The sequence below is a fragment of the Elephas maximus genome, chromosome 11 (assembly GCF_024166365.1).
Source record: "Elephas maximus indicus isolate mEleMax1 chromosome 11, mEleMax1 primary haplotype, whole genome shotgun sequence".
Taxonomy (NCBI): domain Eukaryota; kingdom Metazoa; phylum Chordata; class Mammalia; order Proboscidea; family Elephantidae; genus Elephas; species Elephas maximus.
Genome location: NC_064829.1, coordinates 103,258,861 through 103,284,907, shown reverse-complemented (window position 1 = coordinate 103,284,907; position 26,047 = coordinate 103,258,861). Strand labels below are relative to the sequence as shown.

At 48.2% G+C, this 26,047-nt stretch overlaps 2 protein-coding genes across 2 annotated transcripts; both read right to left on the bottom strand.

The window, feature by feature from the left end:
- Nucleotides 1-297: 297 nt before the first annotated feature.
- CCDC8 (coiled-coil domain containing 8) lies at nucleotides 298-4,665 on the bottom strand. Its single transcript, XM_049901562.1, has one exon. The coding sequence runs from the start codon at nucleotides 3,955-3,957 to the stop codon at nucleotides 2,482-2,484; it is 1,476 nt and encodes a 491-aa protein (XP_049757519.1). The 5' UTR covers nucleotides 3,958-4,665; the 3' UTR covers nucleotides 298-2,481.
- Nucleotides 4,666-15,840: 11,175 nt separating this feature from the next.
- Nucleotides 15,841-21,017, bottom strand: PNMA8C (PNMA family member 8C). The gene is made up of 2 exons (XM_049901820.1): nucleotides 19,960-21,017; nucleotides 15,841-16,420 (listed from the first exon to the last, which is right to left on the bottom strand). The coding sequence occupies exon 1, from the start codon at nucleotides 20,570-20,572 to the stop codon at nucleotides 19,961-19,963; it is 612 nt and encodes a 203-aa protein (XP_049757777.1). The 5' UTR covers nucleotides 20,573-21,017; the 3' UTR covers nucleotides 15,841-16,420; nucleotide 19,960.
- Between the last annotated feature and the right edge of the window lie 5,030 nt (nucleotides 21,018-26,047).

Genomic DNA, 26,047 nt, shown 5'->3' with positions numbered 1-26,047 from the left:
CAGCTGGTGGGTTCTAACCTGACCTTTTGGTTAGAGTACTTAACTCTTGCGCTACCTGGGCTCCTTGTGAGTGGGTATAAATGTTGGAATGTGTAAGTACAGGGGTGTCTGAATGGGCGAGACTGTGATGTGTGGGTATGGAAGTTTGCCATGCGGAGGTAAAAGCTAGCCTGAGTATGTGTGCCTGTGGAAGTGAGCATTACACGTGTGTCCATGTATTTGTGTGTGTGGGGCAACATAATATGCCCATGCTTATGAGTATGTCTGCCAGTGTGCGCCAAATAAGGGGGATGCCTGTATCTGTGTGTGTGTGTGTGCTGTGGCTGCATTTGTGTGCCTGTATCTGGGCTTGCTTGTGTGTCTGTATGTGCATGTAAGCACATGCTTGTGTTGGGTCATGCTTCTATGTTGTGTGCATGTGCGTGTGTGTTGCAGTGAGGAAGTGTGAGCTGGACCCTCGTAGGGCACTGTCCCAGGCTTGTCATGGGCAGCTGACGTTCGTGACATCCACGCAGCTTCATGCTAATCTGTCTTGCCCCCATTGTTTGGGGTCCACACTCCTCTCCCTCCCCAGGCCCCCATGAGTCATCCTGGGAAGGGCAGAGACGCTCAGTCAGCTGGCTTCTAGCAGACTTTATTGAACAAAAAAGGCACAGTATCATTCCTCATCAAGCCCTGCCTCTTCTCCCATCTCTCAGTCTCTCCCGTGGTCTCTGCTGCTCCCATCTCCTCTCACCTTCCAGGTCTGCAGAGACCAGGCCCCCTTGGTTCCACCGTTTTCCAAGGTGGGCACGGAGAAGGACAGCCTCCCCCTTCCTAACCTCCTCAGTGGCTTCAGAGCTATCTCCCCACCTGGCTTGGCTGCACCTGCGTCCTCCCCACCCCATGCCTCCGCTCAGTCCACCTCTCTAGGTGGGGCCCATGCCTCGCCCCTTCTTGCAAAGCCCACTGGCCTCTTTTGCTGCCTGGTTGCCAGCTGTGGGCCACACAGGCCCAGGGTCCACCACCAAGCACAAAGCAGCTCTAGACAGCAACACACCATGTCAGGCAGTGAGCCACATCATCAGTAGCCATTTCTTTTTAGAAAACAGACAGGGAAAAAGAAAAAGGGGGAAAAAACCCAACCAAACAGTTGCCGTTGAATTGACTCCAACTCCTGGCAACCCTATGTGTGCCAGGGCATTCAGTGGCTGATTTTGCGGAAGCAGACTCCCAGGCCTGTCTTCCGAGGCACCTCTGGGTGGGTTTGAATCGCCAACATTTTGGTTAGTAGTCGAGTGTTTAACCCTTTGCGCCACCCAGGGTCTCCTGGAAATAAAGAAAGGGATATAATTCTTTTAGGTATCAAGGGGGAAAAAAAATCCAGGCAAGGCCTGCAGCCACAATCAGGAGGGCAGAGCTGGCCTTCTGCTTCCCTCCTCCACCTTCTTTTCCCCAGTGAGGCTCTTTTGTGGCCATTTGCTCTTTTTCGCTGGTTGAGCAGGGTGGGCATAAGGTCATACAGAGATCCCTCCCAGCCTCACGGGGCCTCACCTCCCCAATTTCTCCCTGATGGTAAGTATCAGTCATAGCACATGACATCATACCCCCATTATCAACGTCAGCATGCCACCCCATGCCCCAATTTTGGGCCTGTTCTTATGGCAATGTCTCTTCCACACGGCCAGTGAATGGCAAGTGTGCGAGCTGCCCTGGGTAAAGCCCATAAGAGCTGGATCAAAATAGATTCCTGGGCCACACTAGCAAATTCATATCTGTGGTGTGAAGGGTTCAGGAATGTGCATTTTGAACACATTCCCCAGGTGATTTGTATGCACACTTATGGCCCCCAACCTCACAGCCAAGGACAGGTTGAAGGGCATAAACCATGGGCCCTGCACCCTTCAAACCAGCAGAGCCCAGGGGACCAAAGTAACCATGGTCATTACCATTGAGGATGGGAGTGGGGGGGACAGTGAGGGCACATGACCAAATAGCCCTCGAGCATTCTTCAGTTGTCAAGTCCAAAGCCAAAATCTAAGTTTTTTTTTTTTTAATGTTTTCACTTGCAGGTCAGCTTGAGCCCTCTTTTGAAGTTCAAAGAGACAGCAAATGTCAATCACCCAGCGAAAGGGGAGAAGCCATGAATTTTGCCCCGTCTCGCTCCCCTTTTTAAAATGAGCACCTAGGGAATTAAAAGTACCTGGCTGCAACCCCGCTGTATCGATTTTTCTCATTACATTCCTTGAGTTGCTATAAGGAGTGGGTATAAAAAAATTAATACACGAGAGAGAAAATTTTAACAGAAAAAGGAAGAAGGTTGTCAGGTGGAAATATGGAGGCGTTGTCTCGCCCCCTCTCTCTCTGTCCCTTGGATTTTCAGGTGCAGAAGCAGAGAGTGAAACCATCTCAGTCCAGGTCTGGGAGGGGTAAGGACATGCCCAAGTGGCTGATAATGCAGAATGTGGCAAGGGGTGCTCCACAGGGCCCCCGCCCTCGCCCTCACAGCTGGTCTTCTTGATCTCCCTGCTCCGCTTCTGCTCTGCCCTCGGCCCTCAGCATTCTGAGGCTCCTGGCCTCGCCTGCCCTGGGGACTCTCTTGGGGAGGGTTGGCAGCCTGGGTGTGTGCCAGAAGGCTCTCCGTGACTTGCGAAACCATGAAAAACGTCCAGGGGTCTGGAACCTCACTGTCTTGACCTGTTTCCGGGCTCTGGCTCCTGGGGTTGCCCCTGGGGCCCCCTGGATATCTGGGGCCTCCGCCGCCTGGTCAGCTGCAGCCTCTGCAACCTGGTCAGCTGCAACCTCTGCCACCTGGTCAGCTGCGGCCTCTGCCCTCTGGTCAGGTGCGACCTCTGCCCTCTGGTCAGCTGCAGCCTCTGCCACCTGGTCAGCTTCAACCTCTGCCCTCTGGTCACCCAGGACCCCTGCCCCCTGGTCACCTGGGACCTCTGCCCCCTGGTCACCTGGGACCTCTGCCCCCTGGTCACCTGGGACCTCTGCCCCCTGGCCAACTGGGATCTCTACCCTCTGGTCAGCTATGGCCTCTGCCACCTGGTCAGCTGGGACCTCTGCTCTCCGGTCAACTGGGACCTCTATCCTCTGGTCACCCAGCACCTCTGCCCCCTGAGCTATGGATGCTACCTCCTCCCTCCGGCGTCGCCTCAACGAACCCCAGCTGATCTTGGGCCGCCACCGTCGTGGGAGGGTCCCGGCTTGCCGCCCATCTCCTGTGTTTCCCGCGTTCTCCCCCCGGCTGGCGCAGCCTGGCCCTGACGCCCTGTCACTCTCCATCCTGGACACGGGCTGCTGGGTATCGCCCACGCCCGGCAAAGACCTGGGCGCCCAGCTCTTCACTCTGCGCTTCAGCTTCCCCCAGGACACCTGGCTGGCATACTCGCGCCACCTGTCGGCCTTGGAGAGCTGGGGCGGGTCGTCCTCGGCCACTGGCACGGGCAGCGCCACCCGGCGGCGGGCAGGGGCCGCGCTAGGTTTCTTCTCCCCGCGCCGCAGGAAGGCCTCCACCAGCTCCTCGTCGTCCCCGCTCTCCTGGTCGCTTCCCAGGAACTTGCTGCCCAGGTAACTGACCGGCATTTTTCGAACCCTCCGGGCCCGGCCCGAGCCGTGGCCGCCCTTGTCCCTGGAGGTCTCAAAGTCGCTGAATTCGCTGTCACTGGCGTTGCTGCTGTCATACGTGCCAACGACCAGACGGGGCGGAGGCGTCACCATCTGCTGAATTCTCCTCCGCACTCGGGGCTCCTTGGGCTTTTTGAGGGGCTGGGGCGGGTGCGGGGTGCTCTTCTCGATGATGCGGGCCACATCCTCCAGGGTGCGGCCCTCTTCCTCCAGGAACTGGGTCAGCCGCTCACGAAATTCCGCCTCCTTGGTGGCGGGCTTGGAGATGACCCTCCAGACACCGCCCGCCAGCCGGACCTCCCGGGGGATGAGCAGATAGTCGACATCCTCCCCAATCTGCAGCATCCCCACCGTAGAGTCTTCCTCCCTGCGGAATACCTTGCCGATCTTCTTAAAGGTCCCCACGGGCTTCAAGGCTTCCACGAGGACATCCAAGTCCACATCCTTGCAGACGTCGGGGACGCTCCATAGGATTAGGCAGTCCGGCGACGGCAGGAAGCCCCAGGGGAACCAGCCCCCCACGTGGCTTTTCTCGAGGGTCTTTAAGATCTCCAGGGTGAAATCCGGAATGTGGGGCTAAGGACCCCAACGTCACGCAGTCTGTAGCCTTAGGTGGGGAGTCCCAACAATGCTGCCCGGAAGGTCTCACCTCCCCAGCCAGGGACGAGCCACCTCCTCCCACTTTGTCTGCCACCAGGCCGGCCTTGGCCAAGTCTGCTCCCCCCAAAAAAGGCTGGTGGAAATGAAGTCCCACGACGCTTACGTGAGCTGGCGAGGAATCTGTCCCGAGGCTTCAAGCCCGCGCAAAGCTGGAAAGCTGCTCCAAGTTGGAGTGCACGGTGGTTCGTCTTGCCCCAGGCACCAAAGGGGCGGCTGGAACTTGCGAGACCGCTTCCCAGACAAAGACGGCTCAGCCGGGGCTATTCAATATGGCCGAGGCGCTGGGAGACTGCGGCCCGGCCCCCCCGGAGGGTCTCCCGCCCCCAGGCAGGCTGCCACCCCTCCAAGACTGACCTTGACGCGGCGCGCGCCCAGTGCGGTGGAGCGCACAGGCAGGAAGTTCCTCCTCGCGCTCCCCGGGGTGAGGCCCACCTTCTCCCTTCTCAGTTTACACTCCCCGACTCGGGAAGACTGACAGGGGGGCTGTCCACTCCCTTTAAGGAGGCCTCTCTCCCCTCCCCCACAGGGGTGTGGCCGCGCCCCAGGCCTAGTTGGGGCCACCCGCCTCCAAGTGAAAAGAGCGCGGAGGCCCACGTCAGCACCTTTCCCGAATGGCAGCCAGTTCCCAAACCTGCCATCGTAGATATACCCGTTCTGGCCAAGTCCCCCACCCTCAGCCCCCTAGGTGGGTGTGCTAATGGGACAGCCCTTTTGAAGGTCACTGACGCTATGTATTAACATTTTAAATGCACGCGACTCGTGGTACCAGCAATTCCTACCCCATACCCATTCATGCATGTGGGTAAAAAAACTGGTGGTTGTCGTTTAGCTGCCCTAGAATGGGCCAGATTCGTGGCGACCTCATTCACAAATGAAATGCTCCCTGGTCTGCACCATCCCCGTGATGGACTGCAGATCAGACTGCTGTGGTCCGCAGGGTTTTCGTTGGCTGATTTTCAGAAGAAGATGGACCGGCCTTTCTTCCTAGTCCGTTGTAGTCTGAATGCTTAAACCTGATCAGCATCATAGCGACATGCAAGTCTCCACTGACAGATGGGTGGTGGTGGTATTGCTGGTTATCATTGAGTCGGTTCTGACTCATGGCAAACCCATGTGTGCAGAGTAGAACTGTGCTCCATAGGATTTTCAAGGCTGTGGCCTTTTGGAAGCAGACCTCCAGGCTTGTCTTGCCTCTGGGTGGGTTTGAACCACCAACCTTTAGGTTAACAGTCCAGCACAAACCATTTGTGCCACCCAGGGACCATTTTTCCTATATACTATTGTTGTTAGGTGCCTTTGAGTTGGTTCCGACTCATATAGACTTTATATATAACGGAATGAAACCGTGCCAGGTTCTACTCCATCCTCACAATCATTGCTGTGTTTGAGACCTACATACTATATACAGTGAAACCTATGAGAGCTGAAACTTGACGAGACTGCCTTGTTTTTCTGTTTTGTTTTTTTTTTTATCTCTGGTTTTCCTTCTCTGACAGGTTTCCACCTTACCCAGGTGCCAGCTTTTACAAGTTTTACTTTACTATATACTAGGCACCATTTTGTGGGAGAAAGATGTGGCAGTCTGCTTGCATAAAGGTTTACAGCCTGGGAAACCCTATGAGGCAGTTCTACTCTGTCCTATAGGGTCACTGTGAGTCGGAATCGACTCGATGGCAGTGGGTTTGGTTTGGTTTTTTAGATCCCACTTTAAGTGCTTTCTGTGAATTAATTCATTAGATCCTCACTGTAACAACGAGACAGGTAATACAATTATCATTCCCATTTTACAGCTAAGGAAACTGAGGCCCAAAGAAGTAAAATCACCTTTTTGAGGTTACACAAACAGGAAGTGACTGAGGCTAGATTTGAACCCAAAACAGTCTGACTCTGTGTGTGTAGAACAAATAGTCGAGACATGCACTTGTGCTAGTCACAGGTATAAAACTAAAAAACCAAACCCATTGCCATCAAGTCGATTCTGACTCATAGGGACCCTATAAGACAGTAGAACTGCCCCCATAGGGTTTCGAACGAGGGGCTGGTGAATTTGAACTGCAGACCTTTTAGTTAGCAGCCGTAGCACTTAACCACTGCACCACCAGGGAGCACAGCCTAAAGTGGCTGTTACCGGGGAGAGGGCCTGGGAGCCCCTGAGGTGGGAGAGGCATGTACCCTTCACTCGACACCCTTTAGGATTGCTTGGATTTTTGGCAACCAAGAATATTAACTAAAAGAAATGAGATAAAAGTGAAGGTTCTCAGGCTTCACCACAGACATAGTGGGTCAGGATCCCTGGGGCTTAGGGTCAGAAAAAGGCTACCGGCTCAGCAACAAAAGCCCAACAACATCATTAGGAAGATAATAACAGTTAACTTGCATTGGCATTGAGCATTTCCCTGGGTCCAGGCATCATGAATGGGCTGAATGGACCTATTGTGAATCCTTAGAGCTACACAGCAAGGTGGGTGCCCTCACTAGCATCTTCTGGTTGATGGGGAAACTAACTGGAGGGCCTGATATTTGAACCAGATCTTAGGTACTTGAGTAATAGACCCAGGCAGGCTCTATAGAAAACAGGGGTCAGGAGTCAGGACATAGCTGAATCCCTCCTCCCCAATTAAAGTGCTGGGTGGTTTAACCCAAGAGTCACCGCATGTTAAAAAAAAAAAAGCATGTTAGCTACCCTTTTTTCTTGTTGAATCCCTGCAAGTGCCTCCTCACTGCCTCCCAGCTTTCTCCTTGCTGCCTACAATCCACCCTCAATTCAGCAGTGTTGTTGTTGCTAGTCGCCAACTAGTTGATTTCAACTCATGGCTACGCCATGTGTGCAGGATAGAACTAACTGCTCCATAGGGTTTTCAAGGCTGTGACCTTTCGGAAGATCACCCAGCCTGTCCCCTGAGGGGTGACAGGGTGGTTTCAAACCGCCAACTTTTTTGGCTAGTAGTTGAGTGTTTAACTGTTTGCGCCACTCAGGGACTCTCCAGCAGCTGGTTGTTGTTAGGTGCCATGGAGTCGTTCCGAATCATAGCGACCCTACGTACAACAGAATGAAACACTGCCCAGTCCTGCACCATCCTCACAATTGTTGCTATGTTTGAGCCCGTTGTTGTAGCCACTGCATCAATCTGTCCCCTCGAGGGTCTTTGTCTTTTTCACTGACCCTCTACCAAGCATGATGTTCCTCTCCAGGGACTCGTGCCTCCTGATAACATGTCCAAAGTACGTGAGATGAAGTCTTGCCATCCTTGCTTCTAAGAAGCATTCTGGCTGTACTTCTTCCGAGACAGGTTTGTTCATTCTTCTGGCAACCAACCAACCCAACCCATTGCCGCTAAGTCGAATCCGACTCACAGTGACCCTATAGGACAGAGTAGAACTCCCCCGTAGGATTTCCAAGGAGCTCCTGGTGGATTGGAACTGCCAACCTCATGGTTAATTCTTCTGGCCAGACCCAGTGCCATGGAGTCAATTCCGACTCATAGCGACCCTATAGGACAGGGTAGAACTGCCCCATAGAGTTTCCAAGGAGCGCCTGGTGGATTCGAACTGCCGACCCTTTGGTTAGCAGCTGTAGCTCTTAAGCACTACGCCACCAGGGTTTCCTATTCTGGCAGTCCATGGTATATTCAATATTCTTCATCAACACCGTAATTGGAAGGTGTCAATTCTTTGGTCTTCCTTATGCATTGCCCAGCTTTCGCATGCGTATGAAGTGACTGAAAATACCGTGGCTTAGGTCAGGCACCTTGGTGGCATAGTGGTTAAAGTGATCAACTGCTAAGTGAAAGGCCAGCAGTTTCAAACCACCAGAGGTTCCAAGGGAGAAAGATGTGGCAGTCTGCTTCCATAGAGATTTACAGCCTTGGAAAACCTATGGGGTTGTTATGAGTCAGAATCGACTCGATGGCAGTGGGTTTGGTTTTTTGGTGGGTCAGGTGCACCTTAGAGCAATACGTGGTTTGATTTCTTGACTGCTGTTTCCATAGGCATTGATTGTGGAGCCGGGTAAAATGAAATCCTTGCCAACTTCAATATTTTCTCCATTTGTCTGCAGCTGGAGGGATCTTTCAAAAAATAACTCGGCACTGTCTCTATCTTTTTAAAATCCTCCATTTCACTCAGAATAGAACCCAAGTCCTCACCATGGCCCACAAAGCCCTACAAATCCCTCACACTCCTTCCTTCTCTGTCCTCCTCTCCTCCCCTCTTCCCCTCTCTCACTCCATTCCAGCCCAACCAGTCTGTTCCTGCTGCAGGGCCTTGGTACTTGCTGTCCCCTGACCTTCTCTTGTCAACCTCTCTCTCCTTATTCAGGCCTCTGCTCAAAGGTCACCTCTCTGAGAGGCCCTTCTGAATCCTTCCCATTTTACAGGAGTGACCCTCCCATCCCAGGAATTCTTAACCTTCTCAGTGCCACGGACCCATTGAAGCACAGACTGTTCCCTACAGTTATGAAAATATTCAAGAAATAACAAATTCATGAAATGGTGCTTGTTATTACCACATCACATAAAGATTTAGCAGCAAGTCTAGGTTTTGAGGAAGTGCTTCGAGGTTTCGCAGCAACTAAAAGAGCCACACGAAGACAGCTGTGATTTCCAGCAGTGACAAAGTTGCAGGCTCTTCTAACCCTACTGGGGCTCGTTGCTTATGTTCATAATGGAAGGCAATGGTCTGTCTCAAAGGTCTGTGAATATAAAGCCGTGATTTTATTTTTCCCATTCAGATTCACAGACCCAAGAGGTCCAGGCACTCCAAGTGAAGACCCCCTCCTACATCCTATTCTCCTACTTTATTTCCTAGCACAACACAGTCAGAAATGATTTTCTTTATTTTTGCTTTACTTTTGTGTCTGACTCTCTCCCACCACACGCTAGAATGCAAACTCATTTGTTCTCTACTGTATGTATCTCCAGTACCTAGAACAGGGCTTGGCCTGTAGCAACCCAGCTACCACTGAGTTGATTCCTGGAGACCCCGTGTGCGTCAGAGTAGAACTGTGCTCCATAGGCTTCCCAATGGCTGATTTTTCAAGAGTACATTGCCAGGCCTTTCTTCTGAGGTGTCTCTGCGTGGATTGGAGCCTCTGACACTTCAGTTAGCAGCCAAGTGCTGAACTCCTTGCACCACCCAGGAGCTCTGGGTATATAGTACCAAAACAAACAAACAAAAAAACCCCAAACCCAGTGCCCTCGAGTTGATTCCGACTCATAGCGGATGTGTATGTAGTAAAAAAAAAAAAAAAACCCAAAATTCGTTGCCATAGGGTTTCCAAGGAACGGCTGGTGGAGTCAAACTAATGACGTTTTGACTAGCAGCTGAGCTCTTAACCACTGGGCTACCAGGGGTACGTAGTAGGTGCGCAATTAAAAAATTGCTAGATGAGAGAAGGAAGGAAGGAAGGAAGGAATGCAGGGAGGAAGGAAAGGAGGGGAAAGAAAGGAAAAGAAGAACGGAGGAAGAGGGTAGGGAGGGAAGGAAGGGAGGAAGGAAAGAAAGAATTTGAGAGAAAGAGGGAAGTGAGGGAGGGAGGGAAGAAACAAAGAAGCTTGGGGTGGGAGGCGGTTAAGGTCTCATCGAAGCCTTTGCACAATCATTGGCTCGTTCGGGTTGTTTTTGCTTTTTTGCCCAGCCGGCTGTACCGGGTCATGAAGTTTCACTGGGTTTTCTCCTCCTCGCTCAGCTCCGCGGGGGCCCGGGCCCCCAGGCCTTTGGCTCCGGTAGCTTCCACGCCTCCGCAGCTGGGCGGTCTCCATGGCAACGTGGGGACGCGCCTTGTTGCCCAGCAGGCTCTGAGTGGGCGGGGCAGAGGCACAGGGTGGAGGGAGAAAGGGGGGTGCGTTCCGCGGAGTGTGGGAGCAGGGCAGTACCTCTTCACGGATCCCCCCCAAACCAGCTTCGCTGAAAGGCTGCCTTGCAGAAATGAGTCCTTTGGGTTTTCTAACGGGTAAGAGATTAAAAGGAGCCCTGGTGACGCAGTGGTTAAGCATTTGGCTGCTAACCAAGAGGTCGGCAGTTAGAATCCACCAAGCGTTCCTTGGAAACCCAATGGGGCAGTTCTAGTCTGTCCTGTGGGGTCGCTGAGTCAGAATGAACTGGAGGGCAATGCGTTAAGAGACTTAAAAAAAATTTTTTTTTTTTTTTTTGGTGGGGAGCGGGGAGGATTATCATAGAGATGAAAACCCCAAATGTTCACAGTTCTTATAAAAATTGCCAGCCCTCAAGCAGTTCTGGTGTGGGCGTTTTAAATTGCCCTGATTTCTGGTGGCTAGACCCTTTCCAGCCTCTCCAGAAACAGCGATAATTATAGCTCCTGTTTTTGTATTTGTTTAAAAGAAAATTAAAAACCAGGCTTAAAAAATAATATCACCCATAAGTACTGTGCTTCATTAAAAATTCACCTATATGAGATCAATGGCCAACAATTACTATGAAACACAGATGAGAAGGTACGGGGGCAGGGACACTAGATTAATGGAAACAGGACAATCAGAAAGGAAATAATGAGAATGTTCAAGCCTTGTGAAGAATGTAATCAATGTCACTGAACAACTTGTGTAGAAATTGTTGAATGGGAACCTAAACCGCAGGGTAAACCTTCACTGAAAACAAAATAAAATATTAAGAAAAAGAAAAACAAAAAAGATCAGGAAAGAATGGAGAAGAAAGCAAAACATGACCCATAATCCCTTTACCCAGCCACACTTGGTTGCCATTAAAATAATCATCATAAAAGTGACACACATGTTAAGAAAATACAAAAGGTGTAAAATGACCAAAACCAAACCAAACCTGTTGCCGTCAAGTCGATTCCAAATCAGTGACCTTATAGGACAGAGTAGAATTGCCCCATAGGGTTTCCAAGGAGCGGCTAGTGGATTGGGACTGCTGACCTTTCGGTTAGCAGACAGACAGGTGTAAAATGTGAGACAAGCTCCCGCCGCCCCCACAGCCTCCAGTGTCTCTCATGTAATTATAGTTAAATAGCTTCTGTACTTCACCCAAAGGAGGGGGGAAAGTTTGCATTGGTATGGACATACTTTCAGAATTTACCCCACAGGGAATTTTCACATCATCCTAATTATTTCCTTCGCAGCACTTGCCCCATTCTGTTATTTTGTTTATTTATTGTCTCACTCTGTTGGGGTGGAAACCCTGGTGGCATAGTGGTTAAGAGCTACAGCTGCTAACCAAAAGGTAGGTAGTTTGAATCTACCAGGTGCTCTTTGGGAACTCTATGGGGTAGTTCTAGTCTGTCCTATAGTGTTGCAATGAGTCGGAATCGACTTAATAGCAGTGGGTTTGGGTTTTTTGGTTATTGGGGCAGTTCTACTCTGTCCTGTAGGTCACTGTGAGTGGGAATCTACTCAATGGCACACGTTGCCATTATTGTTAAATGAGAATAGTAACCCCATGAGATGAGAGTAGGGGTATTTGTCTGTGTTGTTGATTGCTGAATCCTCAGCACCTAGAACAGTGTGGTAGAAGCTTGATAAATATTTTTTAAATGAATGAATGAATAAATGAAGGGATTGTAACTAGAGCTACCACCACCCATCTGTCCATCTGGCATCCTGTGGAGGCTTGCATGTTGTTGTGATGCTGGAAGCTATGCCACCAGTATTTCAAATACCAGCAGCATCACCCATGGTGAACAGATTTCAGCAGAGCTTCCAGACTGAGACAGACTAGGAAGAAAGGCCTGGAGATCTGTTTCTGAAAATGAGCCAATGAAAACCCATGAATCACAACAGAATACTGTCTGATACAGTGGAAGAAGATAAGCCCCCTAGACTGGAAGGCAACAATGGATTCAAGCATACCTGTGACCATGAGGATGGCATAAACTGGGCAATGTTTAGTTCTGTTGTACGTGGGGTTGCCATGAGTTAGAGCCAACTTGATGGCAACTAACAAGTTGGAGTTGTTATCACCTGAGGGGCCTAGAGAGGGCAGTGATATAGATGGAGTCCTTAGAGTTGGAGCTATGGAAGAGGGGCCACTTGATAGGAGCTATAATTAGAGAAAGACAAGGCAACAGCCAAAAAATAGAGGAAGCCCGGAAGGGAGGGAGCAGGGAAGAAATGTCCTGACCTCTCTCTCCTCCCCACCCACTGATTTCATGTTGCTTCCTCCCGCTGGCTGATCCCAACAGGAAGTCAGAGGGCCAAGGAGCTTGGGTAATGCAGTTAGCATTATCCAAGGGCAGAGACCTCCCAGGGCACAGAGTGGGTGAAGGGCAGAGTCAGTTTGAGGGAATCACCAACACAGGCCACATTGAACCAGTTGCTATTGAGTAAACTGTGACTCCTGATAACCCCTTGTGTGTCAGAGTAGAACTGTGCTCCATAAGGTTTGCACTTGCTGATTTTTCAGAAGTAGATTGCCAGGTCTTTCTTCCAAGGCGCCTCTGGGTGGACTCTAACTTCCATTGTTTTGGTTGGCAGCTGATCATGTTAACTGTTTGCACCACTCAGGGGCTCCACCAACCACATAGTGATCACTTACATTTGGCCACTCAAGGGTTCAGCGCCACCTTCAGAATAACCAAGGACGACTGCAAGGAGCCCTAGGGTGTTGTTTACTGGATTCGCCCAGACTCTATTCCTCCGTGTGCTGTGCCAGCCCCTCTCCTGGGCTCCCACCTCCTTTCCGGTCCTCTGTATGGTGGGACCTGTGGGCTCTGGCGCCCAGCTGCCTGGGTTCACGTTCTGGCTCCATCACTCTGTGACTGTGTGATCTCAGGCAAGTCCCTTCACCTCTCTGAGCTTCAGTTTCTTCATCTGCAAAATGGCGGTCAGAATAAGACTTACCTCATGAGGAGACTGTGAGCAGCCGATGAGATCACGTAAGTTAGGTGTTGGCACAGGACTTGGGACATCATAAATGCTCCTAATGGTTAAGCATGGAGACTCTGGAACCTGGTTCAAATTCTGGTTCTATTTACAAATTATGCAATTCTGTGCCTAAGTTTCCCAATCTGGAGAATGGGATTATTTCTTTTTACCTCAGTGTTTCCTGAGAGGATTAAATGAACTATTCATGTAAAATGCTTACAATGGTGTCTGGTGCACGGTAAGCATTCAATAAGCATGAGTATTATTTTTATTATTAGGAAGGTGGGGGCTTCCCATGATCCTCTGCCTCCCCTCAGAGCCAGAGCGAACATGGCAGGTTTGACCAGAGTGCAGCCCACCACTGGCTTGTTTCTCAGAGAATTGTGAAGAATTTCTGCCTAGTCACTTAGCAGAGAACCATGCGTGTGACTCTGATGTCAGCCTGGGCCTCCCCAGCGCCGGGGAGACACAGCCGTGCATCAGGTGCCCAGATTTTGTTGGACAAAACTGGATTTCAATTTTTCTTTAACTGTTTGCTGTGTGGTCTTGGGCAAGTCACTTAAGCTGTCTGAGCTTTGCTCATTCATAAGATGAGATGGTGATCACAATGACAGTACAGATTCATAATCCTTATACACTCTTGGGAAATCCTGGTGACATAGTGGTTAAGAGCTAAGGCTGCTAACCAAAAGGTCGGTGGTTCAAATCCACCTTGGAAACCCTATGGGGCAGTTCTACTCCATCCTTCAGGGTTGCTATGAGTCGGAATCAACTCGATGGCAACGGGTTTGGGTTTTTTGTTTTTTTATATGCTTTTGGGAAATCCAAAAAGTTCTGAAAACAGAAACCTTAGCCCCCCCGCCCTGCCCCAAATAACTTCTGGAGGCAAGACCTAGACAGACAGACATGAGGCTGTTTGTAATTTTTCTTGATTTCACTTAGTGTGAATGCCCTACAGAAATATTAATTATTTGATTATGGAGCTGTCCAGACATTCTGGGGGGGGGGGGAGGTTATTCAGTACATGGTGTAGTCACTATCAGTTTTCTAAAATACAAAACCTCTGTATTCTGACCTGCCTGTGGCCCAAGGGCTTCAGCTGAGGGGCCACGCTGTGGATTGAGCTGTGTTTCCCCCCGCCCTCCCCCCCACCCCCCACCCAATATTATTGGAATCCTGGCCCCTATGCCTGTAAATGGAGCCCTGGTGGCGAACTGGTTAAGAGCTACGGCTGCTAACCAAAAGGTTGACAGTTCAAATCCACCAGCCTCTCCTTGGAAACCCCGTGGGACAGTTCTACTCCTGTCCTCTAGGGTTGCCAATTTGGAATCGATTTGATGGCAATGGGTTTTATACCTGTAAATATGATCCTGTTGGAAACAGGGTTTTTTTTGTTGTTGTTGTTATATACCCTGGTGGTGTAGTGGTTAAGTGCTATGGCTGCTAACCAAAGGGTCGGCAGTTTGAATCTGCCAGGTGCTCCTTGGAAACTCTATGGGGCAGTTCTACTCTGTCCTATAGGGTCGCTATGAGTCGGAATCGACTCGATTGCACTGGGTTTGGTTTTGGGTTTGGTTGTTACATTAATTGTGTAATCCCCGAGTAGAGTGGGTTCTAAACCTAATCACTTCTGAGTTATAGAAAGAGCTGAATGGACACATAGACACATGGGGGAGGGGGGAGAAGAAGACAGATGGTGGAGACAGAAGCATTGCAAGGATTGCTGGCAGCTGCTGGAAGCTGAAACAGACAAGAAAGGACCTCCTCCTAGAGCCACAGCCTGAATTCATACCTCTAGCCTCCCGAACCGTGAGAATATAAATTTCTGTTCTTGAAAGCTACCCACTTGTGGTATTTCAGTTATGGCAGCACTAGGAAACTAAGGCAGGTTGTGAGCCTGTAGTGCCAAACCTTGATATAATGAGGACACGTTGTTGGGTGCTGTCAAGTTGATTCCAACTCATGATGAGTCCCTGTGACAGAGTAGAGCCTCCTTATAGGGTGTTTCTTTCCATTTTTTTTTTTTTAAAGTTGTAATCTTTATGGGAGCAGATTGCCAGGTCTTTATTCCGTGGGGCTTCTGGGTGGGTTTGAACCAATAACCTTTTGGTTAATGGCCGAGTGCTTAACCGCTGTGCCACCAGGGTTCCTAATATCAGGATATAATGAGTATATAAAGAGCTAATGAGTATGAAGGATTTTGCACAGTACCCGGAATGCAGAGTGATCATCACTGTTTTTCTTCCAGATAAGCCGTTTACCTTTCCCTCCCATCAGCGACTGGAAAATAGCCTGAGACCCTGAGAAGCCCACAGGGTAGAAGAAAGCTGTGTGAATTTTGTCATCTTTGGCTACTGAGACCTGATTTAAAAAACCAAACCAGTTATAGTTGAGTCGATTCCAACTTATGGCGACCCCATGGGTGCAGAACAGAACTGCTCCATAAGGTTTTCAAGGCTGTGACCTTTTGGAAGCCGATCACCAGGCTTTTCTTCCGAGGGGCCTCTGGGTGGGTTTGAACTTCCAACTTTTCAGTGAGTAGTTGAGCACTTACCTGTCTGAGCTGCCAGGGACTCCAATGTCCCTTTTTAAAACAATGCAGCCCTCTAAAGCTTTAGGCAACCTACAGAAGTGTTTTTCAAAACTATTTTTTAGCAGCCAGATCTTTTCTCCAAACTAGATCTTCAGTGGGCTCCCACTATATCAAAGAAGAGACTGTGATGTCATTAGCATACATTTATTTGGTAAGTTCACATTTGTACAATATCGAATCAACCACGAAGAACAACAAGGGTTTTAATTGAACTCGCTTTTGAAATCAGGGGATTTACAGAGGCCACTTGCAGCCTTCTATCAACCAACACATCTAGTTTCTTCATGAAGTGTTTTTTGGGATTTGTTGTGTCAAGCAGTGGTGTCTTGACTCACACAGACAAGTAGCTTCCAGTGGGAATGGTTTTCCGTAACAGTTTGCACTGCAATCCCAGGAACCTCTTCAACCGGTCTGAACAACCCGAAAGAGAAGTGGTGGGAAATTTTGGTTCCATGGGCAACACCAAACGGCTGCATGCTTTGTGTATCACAAATATGGACATTGTATGGGAAACACCAGAAACCCACAGTTAGCACAAATAGAGCCTTAATACTGCAGTAGGACAATAAGAAATGTCACAGTGTCCCTTGTGACTTTACAACCCTTAGGCCTCGATGAGAATAGAGCATGCGCCAAACAAATGTGCTTCGGGCTTGCGTAGAATGTATTCAAGGTCACACTCCGTGGCGGATGCTGAATGCAGTAATACAGTATCCTGTGAGTAAGTACGCCAGGTGAGAATTTACAAGGAATAACAAGGTCCATGTATAGAGTTACAAACTTCTTGATCGTGAATGCACTTCCAGCAAGTTCGAATATACGTGTGGCAATGGAAAAGTTTTATCCCGACTGTTGCACAGAAGAAAAGGATGTGGAGGCTGGTGCTAGAGAACCAACGTGGGAAATAGAAATGAAGGAGTCTTTGAGGTTTTAGGTGTATCTAAAATATGGCAGGCATGGTACACACCCTGGGGACCACTTGAAGGAGCGGGGACTGATGAGTTTCTATTAACCTTGTACGGCCCAACGTCCTTAAGCACAGTAGACAGATGGGGCACGGGGGGATGGGGAGGCAGAGGAGAGCACTTATCCCCAGGTGAAAGTCCAGAGGGCGCCAGAGGGGGCACGGAATGACACTCCGAGGCGACACAAATATGAAAGGTGCCCGATTGAGGCAACCGGACAAGAGGGGGGAAGGCGTTTCTGCTGACTCATTGCAGCCATCATTCATTTTGAAATTGGGAGGACCCAATTTAGAGATTCCCCAGAGTCAAAGGCTTTCAGGGGCGCAATTTCATTGTTTGCTATAGGTGCTAATTTCCCTGTGTACGCCTTCCAGATGGCCAGCAATTCACCTGTCAACGCAAGTGAAATTCTAAAAATTTTTTGTTTCTTGACACTTGCTGGGAACTCAAGGACCCAAAAGGTGTTTGTGACTGCCTGGGCCAGGGTTGGGATGGCGGGCTCCTTGCCTGCACCTTGGCTGCCAGGGTTGAGGTATAGAGAGATACCATACCCTCCACCTTTTGGCTCTAATAAAAAAACCATTGCCGTCAAGTTGATTCTGACTCATAGCAACCCTATAGGACACAGTAGAACTGCTCCTTGGGGTTTCCAAGGCTGTAATTTTTGTAGGAGCAGACGGCCACATCTTCCTCCCTCAGAAGGGCTGGTAGGTTCAAACCACTGACCTTTCAGTTAGCAGCAGAGTTTAACCACTCTACCACCAGGGCTGCTTTTAGGCTCTAATAAAAAAAACAAAAACCCGTTGCCCTCGAGTTGATCCCGACTCATAGCGACTCTACAGGACAGAGTAGAACTGCCCCCATAGGGTTTCTGAGGAGCACCTGGTGGATTTAAATTGCCAACCTTTTGGTTAGCAGCCATAGCTGTTAACCACTATGCCACCAGGGTTTCCATTTGGCTCTAATAAGGGGGCAAAATGGGAATAAAACAAATAAACAAAAAAACCCATTGTGGTCAAGTCGATTTGGACTCATAATGACCCCATGTGTTACAGAGTAGAACTGCTCCATAGGGTTTTCTTGGCTGTAATCTTTATGGAAGCAGATTGACAGGCCTTTCTTCTGTCATGCCATTGGGTGGGTTTGAACCGCCAACCTTTAGGCTAGTAAACCCAAACCTTAGGCTAGTAGATGAATGCAAACAGTTTGCACCACAAGGGGGCCTTAAAGTAGGGCTAGCCTCCCAGAAATAAGAAAGGGGGTTGGATGTAGATGCTGGACCTCACAAACATGACTGACAGCCACCACAGGAATGCATGGAGGTAGGGGGTCTCCAGTGTTACAGTTTGATAGGCAAGAAATCTGAGTCTGTGTGCATGTGTGCACGTGAATTACATTTTTGAAAAGAAATTCAGCTCGAACGTTTGCAGACCCCTGAACTAAGGAATTTGTAAATTCACAGGTCAGGTCCCCCACCCCAACAAGAGATGTAATTTTTTTTTTTTTCTCTGTCACTACAGGGGACTCAGCTTATGGACTTGGGGACTGAATGTTAAGGTTCATAGACAACTCTTGAAGGTGACCTCTTAATTATTTACCTCCTTTTGGACTGTTCCCCAGAAGCCTTGACTTTTGCTCTTTAGGAAGTAGAGCATTCTTCCTCCCCTCCCCCGACCAGAGCTTCTGGGTTTCCTTTGCGGGGACTCACACCCTCACCCTAGGAGTCCACAGGACAAGGTGGAATCAGGGCAGGCGGGTTCTAAGTTCCATCATACCTGTAAGGGGGACTCAGAGGATGGAGAACAACCACAGCTTTTGACAGTCACATAGAGAGCAGTGAGCTGCCGAGATGGGCAAGCAGACAGTTCATGAGTCTGCCCTGGTTTCCGCTTGGCACATCCAAACCAGGGTGGCCCACTCCAGGCAAGTTTGTGCGCGCGCGCGCGAGAGAGGTGCATTCAAGGTACATCCCCTCGAAAGACAGAAGACAGCCCTAGACGTTGCAATGACTGGGTTTCCAGCAGGGCCCAATGGTAGAGGGGTCTGTGTCGCCTCCCCACCCACAAAACCCAACAAGAGGGGGCTGTCGCCCAAATCAGGCCGCGGGTGATAGCTGCCAGGGGATCGCGGCCTTTGTCCCAAGCAGGAATCTCCTTGATACTTTTTTTCGGGGGGGGGGGGGTCTGCTTGGTTTTTCCTTAACTCTCCAGAAAAAAAAAAAAAAAATTTTTTTTTCTCCAAAACCTTGGAATCCCACACCCTGCTTCTCCTCCATTTTCTGCAAACACCTGCTTGCGCAGGCGCCTAGGGCCCGCCCGCGGTCTCCAAGGCAACAGCTGGACGCTCTCCTCCGCTCTGGCTCCAGCTGCGCAGCTGGTCCCAGCAGGATCTCCGGGTTGTCAGAGCTGTATGCAGGTTTTTGAGACCCTCCCTCATTCAGAAGTTACCCTCACCCACTCAAATAACACCCACACACGTACTCAGGTGTTAACTCCACAGGCTCAAATGTTACCCGCAACTAAGCAAATATTACCCAACTCATATATTACTCTCACTCATACTCAGGTTAGGTATACACTGAAATGGTACCCACGCTCCTCGCATTTATTCAAGTAACTCAGATGTTACCCACACCTACTCAAATATTTAATATACGTGCCACGAGGGCAAGGATTTGAGCCTGTTTCATTCCTTCTGTAACCTCAGTGCCTAAAACAGTGCCCGTAGGTGCTATTTGTTCCATGAATCCATGGATTATACTCACACTCAACCAGACATTATGCTTACTCAGCTATTACCCACATCCACTCAGATGGTACCCACACTCTCTCAGATGTATTCAGGTAACTCAAATGTTACCCACTTTACGTGAATGCCACGAAGGCAGGGGTTTTTGTTGGGTGTCTTCCCTTCTGCACCCCCAACTCCTAGAAGAGTGTCTGAGACACACATGTGTGCAATAAATACCTGTGGAATGAATGAATGAATGAATGACCCACACTTGGCCAGATGCTAACCACAGCCACTCAGAGGTAACCCACAAGTTAGCTGAGATAAAAATACCCATCCTCACTCAATCCTCAGATGTTACCCATGCTCACTCTGGTGATACCCATTCTTACTCAAAAGTTATGCGCTCCAGTAATACTCACCCTCAGTTGTATTACCCATACTCATTCGCATTCCCCAAACTTGCTCAGATGGTACCCATCTTCACACAGACATCACCCACACCCATTCATATGCCACCCACCCTCACTCACACGGCCCACCACCCACCGCACGTCACCTCACAGCTTCTTGTCAGATGCATGGTGCCGCCGACGGTTTTTTCTGTGCTTCCTCTTGCCCCTCTTGTCATCGCCGGCCTTGCTCTCCTCTGTGGAGTCCGGAGTGGGCACGCTGTCCACTCCAGCGGCGGTCTCAGCCCCTGGCTCCTTCCCGGGCCCGGAAACGCAGAACTTTCTCGCGGGCAGACCGCTGGGGCCCGCCCCTGCAGGCCACAGTTCCTGCCTCAGGACCCGGGCCACGTCCTCCACGGTCCTGCCCTCGCTCTGGAGGAAGAGGTTCAGCTTGGTGAGGAATTCGACGTCCTGCTTCCGGGGCATGTAGACCACTCTCCACACCCCGCCCTTGCCCTTGATCTCCCTGGGGATCACGGAGTAATTGATGTCCTCGGCCAGTCTGATGATGGCCGCCTTGGTCTTATCTTCTTCCAGGAAGGCCTTCCCGGCCACTTCAAACTTGCCCAGGGGCTTCAGGGGGGCCCGTATGATCTCCTCGAATTCCTCGTGGTTGCAGTCTTCCGGGATGCCCAGGATCATCAGGGACTTGTAACTGTCCACCTCCAGGGCCTTGCACCCGTGTTCCAACAGCGCAATGTCCTTGACGCCAAACAGCATCTTGCCCAGCTCCCGGAGGCAGCAGTACGCCCGCTGCTGCCCACCGGAGCTGCCTCGGGAATCCCAAAAAGGATCCAGGATGCCACGATCTCTTCCCCAAGGCTATGCAAGAATGAAGCCTCACCCGAGGCTGCAGAAAGGCCCGATTTGTCCAACTCAATCCGTGTCCTCAGGGCAGCCCAATGGAAGAGCCTTTTGAGAGAGCTCTTGGGAATTCCCGGGAACTTACGTGCGCAGGTGAAGCAAAGGTGGGTGTTTGCCAGCTGGAGCGAGGCTCCCGACCAAGGAGGGTCTGAAGATGCTGCTTCTGCGCTCTTGGACGTGGTCTTCAAAGACTGGGGCTGTTGATCTTCCCCCGGCTGCTGCCAGAGGGCTGTCGCGGGTGGAGGCCCGGCATGCAGGGGCGGCTTGTTCCTCACCGCTAGCCCAGAGGCTGCCCTCGGTGCCCAGGGGCCGGCTAAAAGGAGGATGCGGACGCTGCTCTTGCTCCGCAGTGACGTCACCCCCTCCTGCTCTGCGGCCACAGTCGCTATGGCAACAGCTGGAGCATGGCCTCCGCTATTGGCCAGGTCCAGCCGCACTGAAATCAGAGTCGGAGAGGGTCACTGGGAAGTGAGGGGTCAGCCACCCCCCCCCCACAACTCCTCACCCTCATACCCGCCCTTCTGCTTGGAGAAAAATGGCTGATCCCAGGAGGGCAGAGAAGATGCAAGACAAGCCAGGAGCATTCTTTTGGGGTCAGAAACGAAGGAAGAGCTCAAAGAATGATGAGGACAGGTGGAAGGATACAGGAGCCAGCTTTGAAGGGCTCCTACTGGCCAAATCTGGGACAATTTGAGCATCGACATTAAAAATGAGAGCAACAGATTATAACCCCTGGAGTAAAATAAGAATTCCTGAGTCCTTGCAGATATAAATACAAGAAGAGCTAGAAAGTTTGATGAGGAGTGTGCGTTGTTATATTGCCTCATCAAAGTACCTGCTGGTAGAATACTTAATAGTCAACGAGAGCAAAGGTATGTTTACAGTGGGGTGTTCTTGTTTGTAGGAAACACACGCTACACTGGTCAGGGATAAGGAGACACCAAACGGGCCATTTGCTCTCAAGTGGTTTAGGAAAAAAAAAAACGTTCTTTGTACCATACTTGTAACTTTTCTATAAGTTTGTGATTATTTCAAAATAATTAAAAAAAAAATACCTGGCACATGTGATCACGTTCACAAACATCTATTTCTCCCCTTCCTACCTTAATACCTGCTGCCAATTGAGTGGATTCCGCCTCATAATGACCCCATGGGGCAGAATAGAACTGCCCCATAGGGTTTTCTAAGCTGTAATTTTTTAAAAACAATACTTTATTGTGTTTTTGGTGAAAGTTTACACAAGTTAGGTTCCCATTTGACAATTTCCACACAAATTGTTCCGTGACATTAGTTACATTTTCCGTAAGGTGTCAACTTTCCCTTTAGTTGTGTTCTGGTTGTTCCATTTCCAGTACTCTAGTTTCCCTGCCCCCTTATCTTCTCATCTTTGATTTAGAAGAAGTGTTGACCTTTTGGTCTCACACAGATGAATTTCTAGGAAAGCACCATTTTTGTGGGTAGCATATTTTATTTTATGTGCCATTCTGCTATTTCACTAAAACATGGTCTCGGGGTAGTTTCAATTCAAGGTTTAAAGAGTGTCTCAGGGTAATAGTCTCAGGAAGTCCTCTGGGCTCAACTGAGTTTTGTTCTACATTTTTCTTTCCATTCTATCCAGGACCACCTATTGTGGCCTCTGTCAAGATGGTCAGTGGTGGTCGCCAGGCACCATCTAAGTCTGGTCTCAGGGTAGATGAGGCTGTGGCTAGTGTAGGCTATCAGCCTTGTAGACTTGTTTCTGCTCGGGGATTTTGATTACCTTCTTATTCTTTTGCTCCCGATGAGTAGAGACCAATAGTTGTATCTTTAGATGACCACTTAGAAGCTTCTAAGACCCCAGACACTACTCATTCCACTAGGATGCAGAGCACGAACTTTTGAACTATACCACGTCAATTGACCGAGTTGTCCCATGAGACTATGGTTCTAAGCTTTCAAACCTAGAAAATCAATCTCAGAAGGTGTATGGTTATATTTGAGGAGTGTCTGCAGTTATGTACTCAATATGCCTGCACACATATCTGTATTTCTATGTACATATAGATACTTCTATATGTTCTCCCATATGTATACACCTGTACCTACTTGTGTGCCTCTATGCCTTTCCCCATCCATATGTGATCATACACTTATTTTTTTTGGTCTCTGTTAGAGTTGTTGCCATCTTATATATGTCTGATTCTTTAGTACGGGTATCCTTTTCTCTTGAGCACTTCTCAGCGACATCATTTATTTTGGTCATGCTGTGCTCACTAAACCCACATTCAGTGCACTTTTCCTATCACCAAAAATAACAAGTATCTATGATTTAAAATGTGGGAGAAGCACCCCTCCCACCCCTCCCAGTAACCACCAATGAACACTGGTCTCTTTGTATATATCTAGTGATTATACCATTTAATAGTCCCACGAGCACCCAAAGCTCCCCTTATCCTTGCCAACATTTGTTTTTATCTTCTTTTTTCTTTTCCTTAACCAGTGATATTTTAGCTGGGGTGAGATGGTATCTAATTGTGGTTTTGATTTGTATCTCTCTAATGGCTAATGATAACGAACATCTTTTTGTATGTTTGTTGGCCACTTGGATGTCTTCTTTGCTGAAGGTTCTATTCATGTCCTTTGCCCATTTTATAATTGGGTGATTTGTCTTTTTGTCGTTGACTTATGGAAGCTTTCTATAAATTTTAGAGGATAGACCTTTATAGGATGTGTTGTTTGTGAAGATTTTTTTCTCAGTCCGTAGGTTGTCTTTTTACTCTTTTTTTAAATTTGTTTTTGTTAAGAATATACAGAGCAAAACATATATGTTTCTACACGTACAATTCAGTGACATTGATTACATTATTTGAGCTGTACATTTTCACTCTCCTTTTCCAAGTTGTTCCTCCCCCACTAACATAAACTCACTGCCGCCTAAGCTTCCTATCTAATCTTTTGAGTCGAAGTTGTCACTTTGTCCTATATAGATACTTCTTAAAAGAGCATACTGCTCAAGGCAGACTTTTCCTTTTTACTAGTTAAGCTAGACTATTGTTCCATATTAAGAAGATGACAGGGGATACTTTTGGTTTAAGGTTTAAAGATCATCTCAGCGAAACAGTTTCAGGGGTTCATCCAGCTGCCATAACTCCAGAAAGTGTGGGGTCGATGAGGATTTGAAATTCTGTTTTGCATTTCCCTCCTTTTGATCAGGATTCTTCTATAGAAGCTTTGATCAAAATATTCAGTAATGGTAGCCAGTCACCATCCAGCTCTTTCGTTCATGGGGGCAATTAGTCACACATTCCATAACCTCCTCATATTCCTGACTCTCCTTTTTCTGTTGCGCCAGACAAACAGAAACCAATTCTCATCCCTTGGATGCTTTTAAGACCCTGGGGTACCATGTAGTGAACTAGGAGGTAGAAGAGAAGCACTAAAGTTTTTTGATGAGCAGAAATTTTTAATTTTTTTGAGGTCCCATATATCTACTTTGTCTTCTTCTATTCGTGCATTTGTTGTTATGCCTGTTATTCTATTTTTACAAAAGATTAGGTCCCATAGTGTTCTACCAGGTACTTTATTGTTTTCCTTTTAACATTTAGGTCTTTGATTCATTTTGAGTTAGTTTTTGTGTATGGTGTGAGATATGGGCCCTGTTTCATTTTTCTGAAGTGGGTATCCAGTTTTGTCAGCACAATTTATTAAAGAGGCTGTTTCTGCCCCATTGAATGGACTTTGACTGTTCATTGAAAATCAGATGTCCATAGATGGGTGGATTTATTTCTGGGCTTTCAATTCTATCCCACTGGTCTATATGTCCATCGTTGAACCAGTACCAGGCTGTTTTTATTACAGTGGCTGTATAGTATGTTTTTATATTGAGGAGTGTGAGGCCTCCTGCTTTGTTCTTCTTCAATATTGCTTTCGTTATTCAGGGTTTCTTTCCTTTCCATATGAAGTTGGTCATTAGTTTTTCCATTTCAGCAAAAAATGTTGTTGGGATTTGTATTGGGATTGCATTTTATCTGTAGATCACTTTAGATTGAATGGAAATTTTCACAATATTAAGTCTTTCAATCCATGAGCACAGAATGTCCTTCCATTTATGTAGATATCTTTAGTCTCTGGTAATAATGTTTTATAATTTTTATTATATAAATCTTTTATGTCCTTGATTAAGTTAATTCCTAGGTATTTTGGGGACTATTGTATGTGGTATTGTTTTCTTGATTTCTTTTTCAGAATACTCCTTGTTAGTGTAAATGAATCCAACTGATTTTTGTGTGTTGATCTTGTACCCACAACACTGCTGAATTCTTCTTTTAGTTCCAGCAGTTTTCTTGTGGAATCTTTAGGGTCTTCTATGTACAGGATCATGTCATCTGTGAATAAAAATAGTTTTACTTCTTCCTTTCTGATTTGGATACCCTTTATTTGTCTTTCTTGCCTCATTGCCCTGGCTAACACTTCCAGTACAATATTGAATAAGAGTGGCAATAATGGGCAATAAGGAAGACTGAAGAATTGGTGAATTTAAGTTATGGTGCTGGCAAGGAATAGTGAATATACCATGGACTGCTGAAAGAACCAACAAATCTGTCTTGGAAGAAGTACAGCTAGAGTGCTCCTTAGAAGCGAGGATGGTGAGACTTCATCTCACGTACTTTGGACATGTTATCAGGAGGGATCAGTTATTGGAGAAGGACAACATGCTTGGCAAAGTGGAGGGTTAGTGAAAAAGAGGAAGAACCTCAGCAAGATGGATTGACACGGTGGCTGCAACAATGGGCTCAAACATAGCATAGATTGTGAGGATGGCTCAAGTCCGGGCAGTGTTTCGTTCTGTTGTACATACGGTCACTATGAGTCAGAACCGACTCACTGACACCTAACAACGACAATAGGCGTCTTGTCTTGATGTTCTCAGGGGAAAGGCCTCAGTCTTTCTCCACTGAGTATAATGATGGCTGTTGGTTTTACATGTATGCCCTTAATTATGTTGAGAAATTTCCCTTCTGTTCCTGTTTTGTTGAGGGTTTTTATTAGGAAAGGGTGATGAATTTTATCAAATGCCTTTTCTGCATCAATTGATATGATCATATGGTTCTTTTCCTTTGCTTTATATATGTGATGGATTACATTGGTTGATTTCCTAATGTTGAACCACCCTTGTAATCCTGGTATGAATCCCATTTGATTGTGGTGTGCTTTTTTTTTTTTTTTTAATGTGTTGCTGAATTCTGTTGAAAATTTTTGCGTCTATGTTCATGATGGTTATTGGTCTGTGATTTTCTTTTTTTTTGTTATTATCTTTTCGTGGTTTAGGTATCAGTGATGCTGACTTCATAG

Excerpts from the sequence above, each read along its gene's own strand:
- CCDC8 (XM_049901562.1), bottom strand. The coding sequence starts at position 3,957 with ATGCTGCAGATTGGGGAGGATGTCGACTATCTGCTCATCCCCCGGGAG.
- PNMA8C (XM_049901820.1), bottom strand. The coding sequence starts at position 20,572 with ATGCTGTTTGGCGTCAAGGACATTGCGCTGTTGGAACACGGGTGCAAG.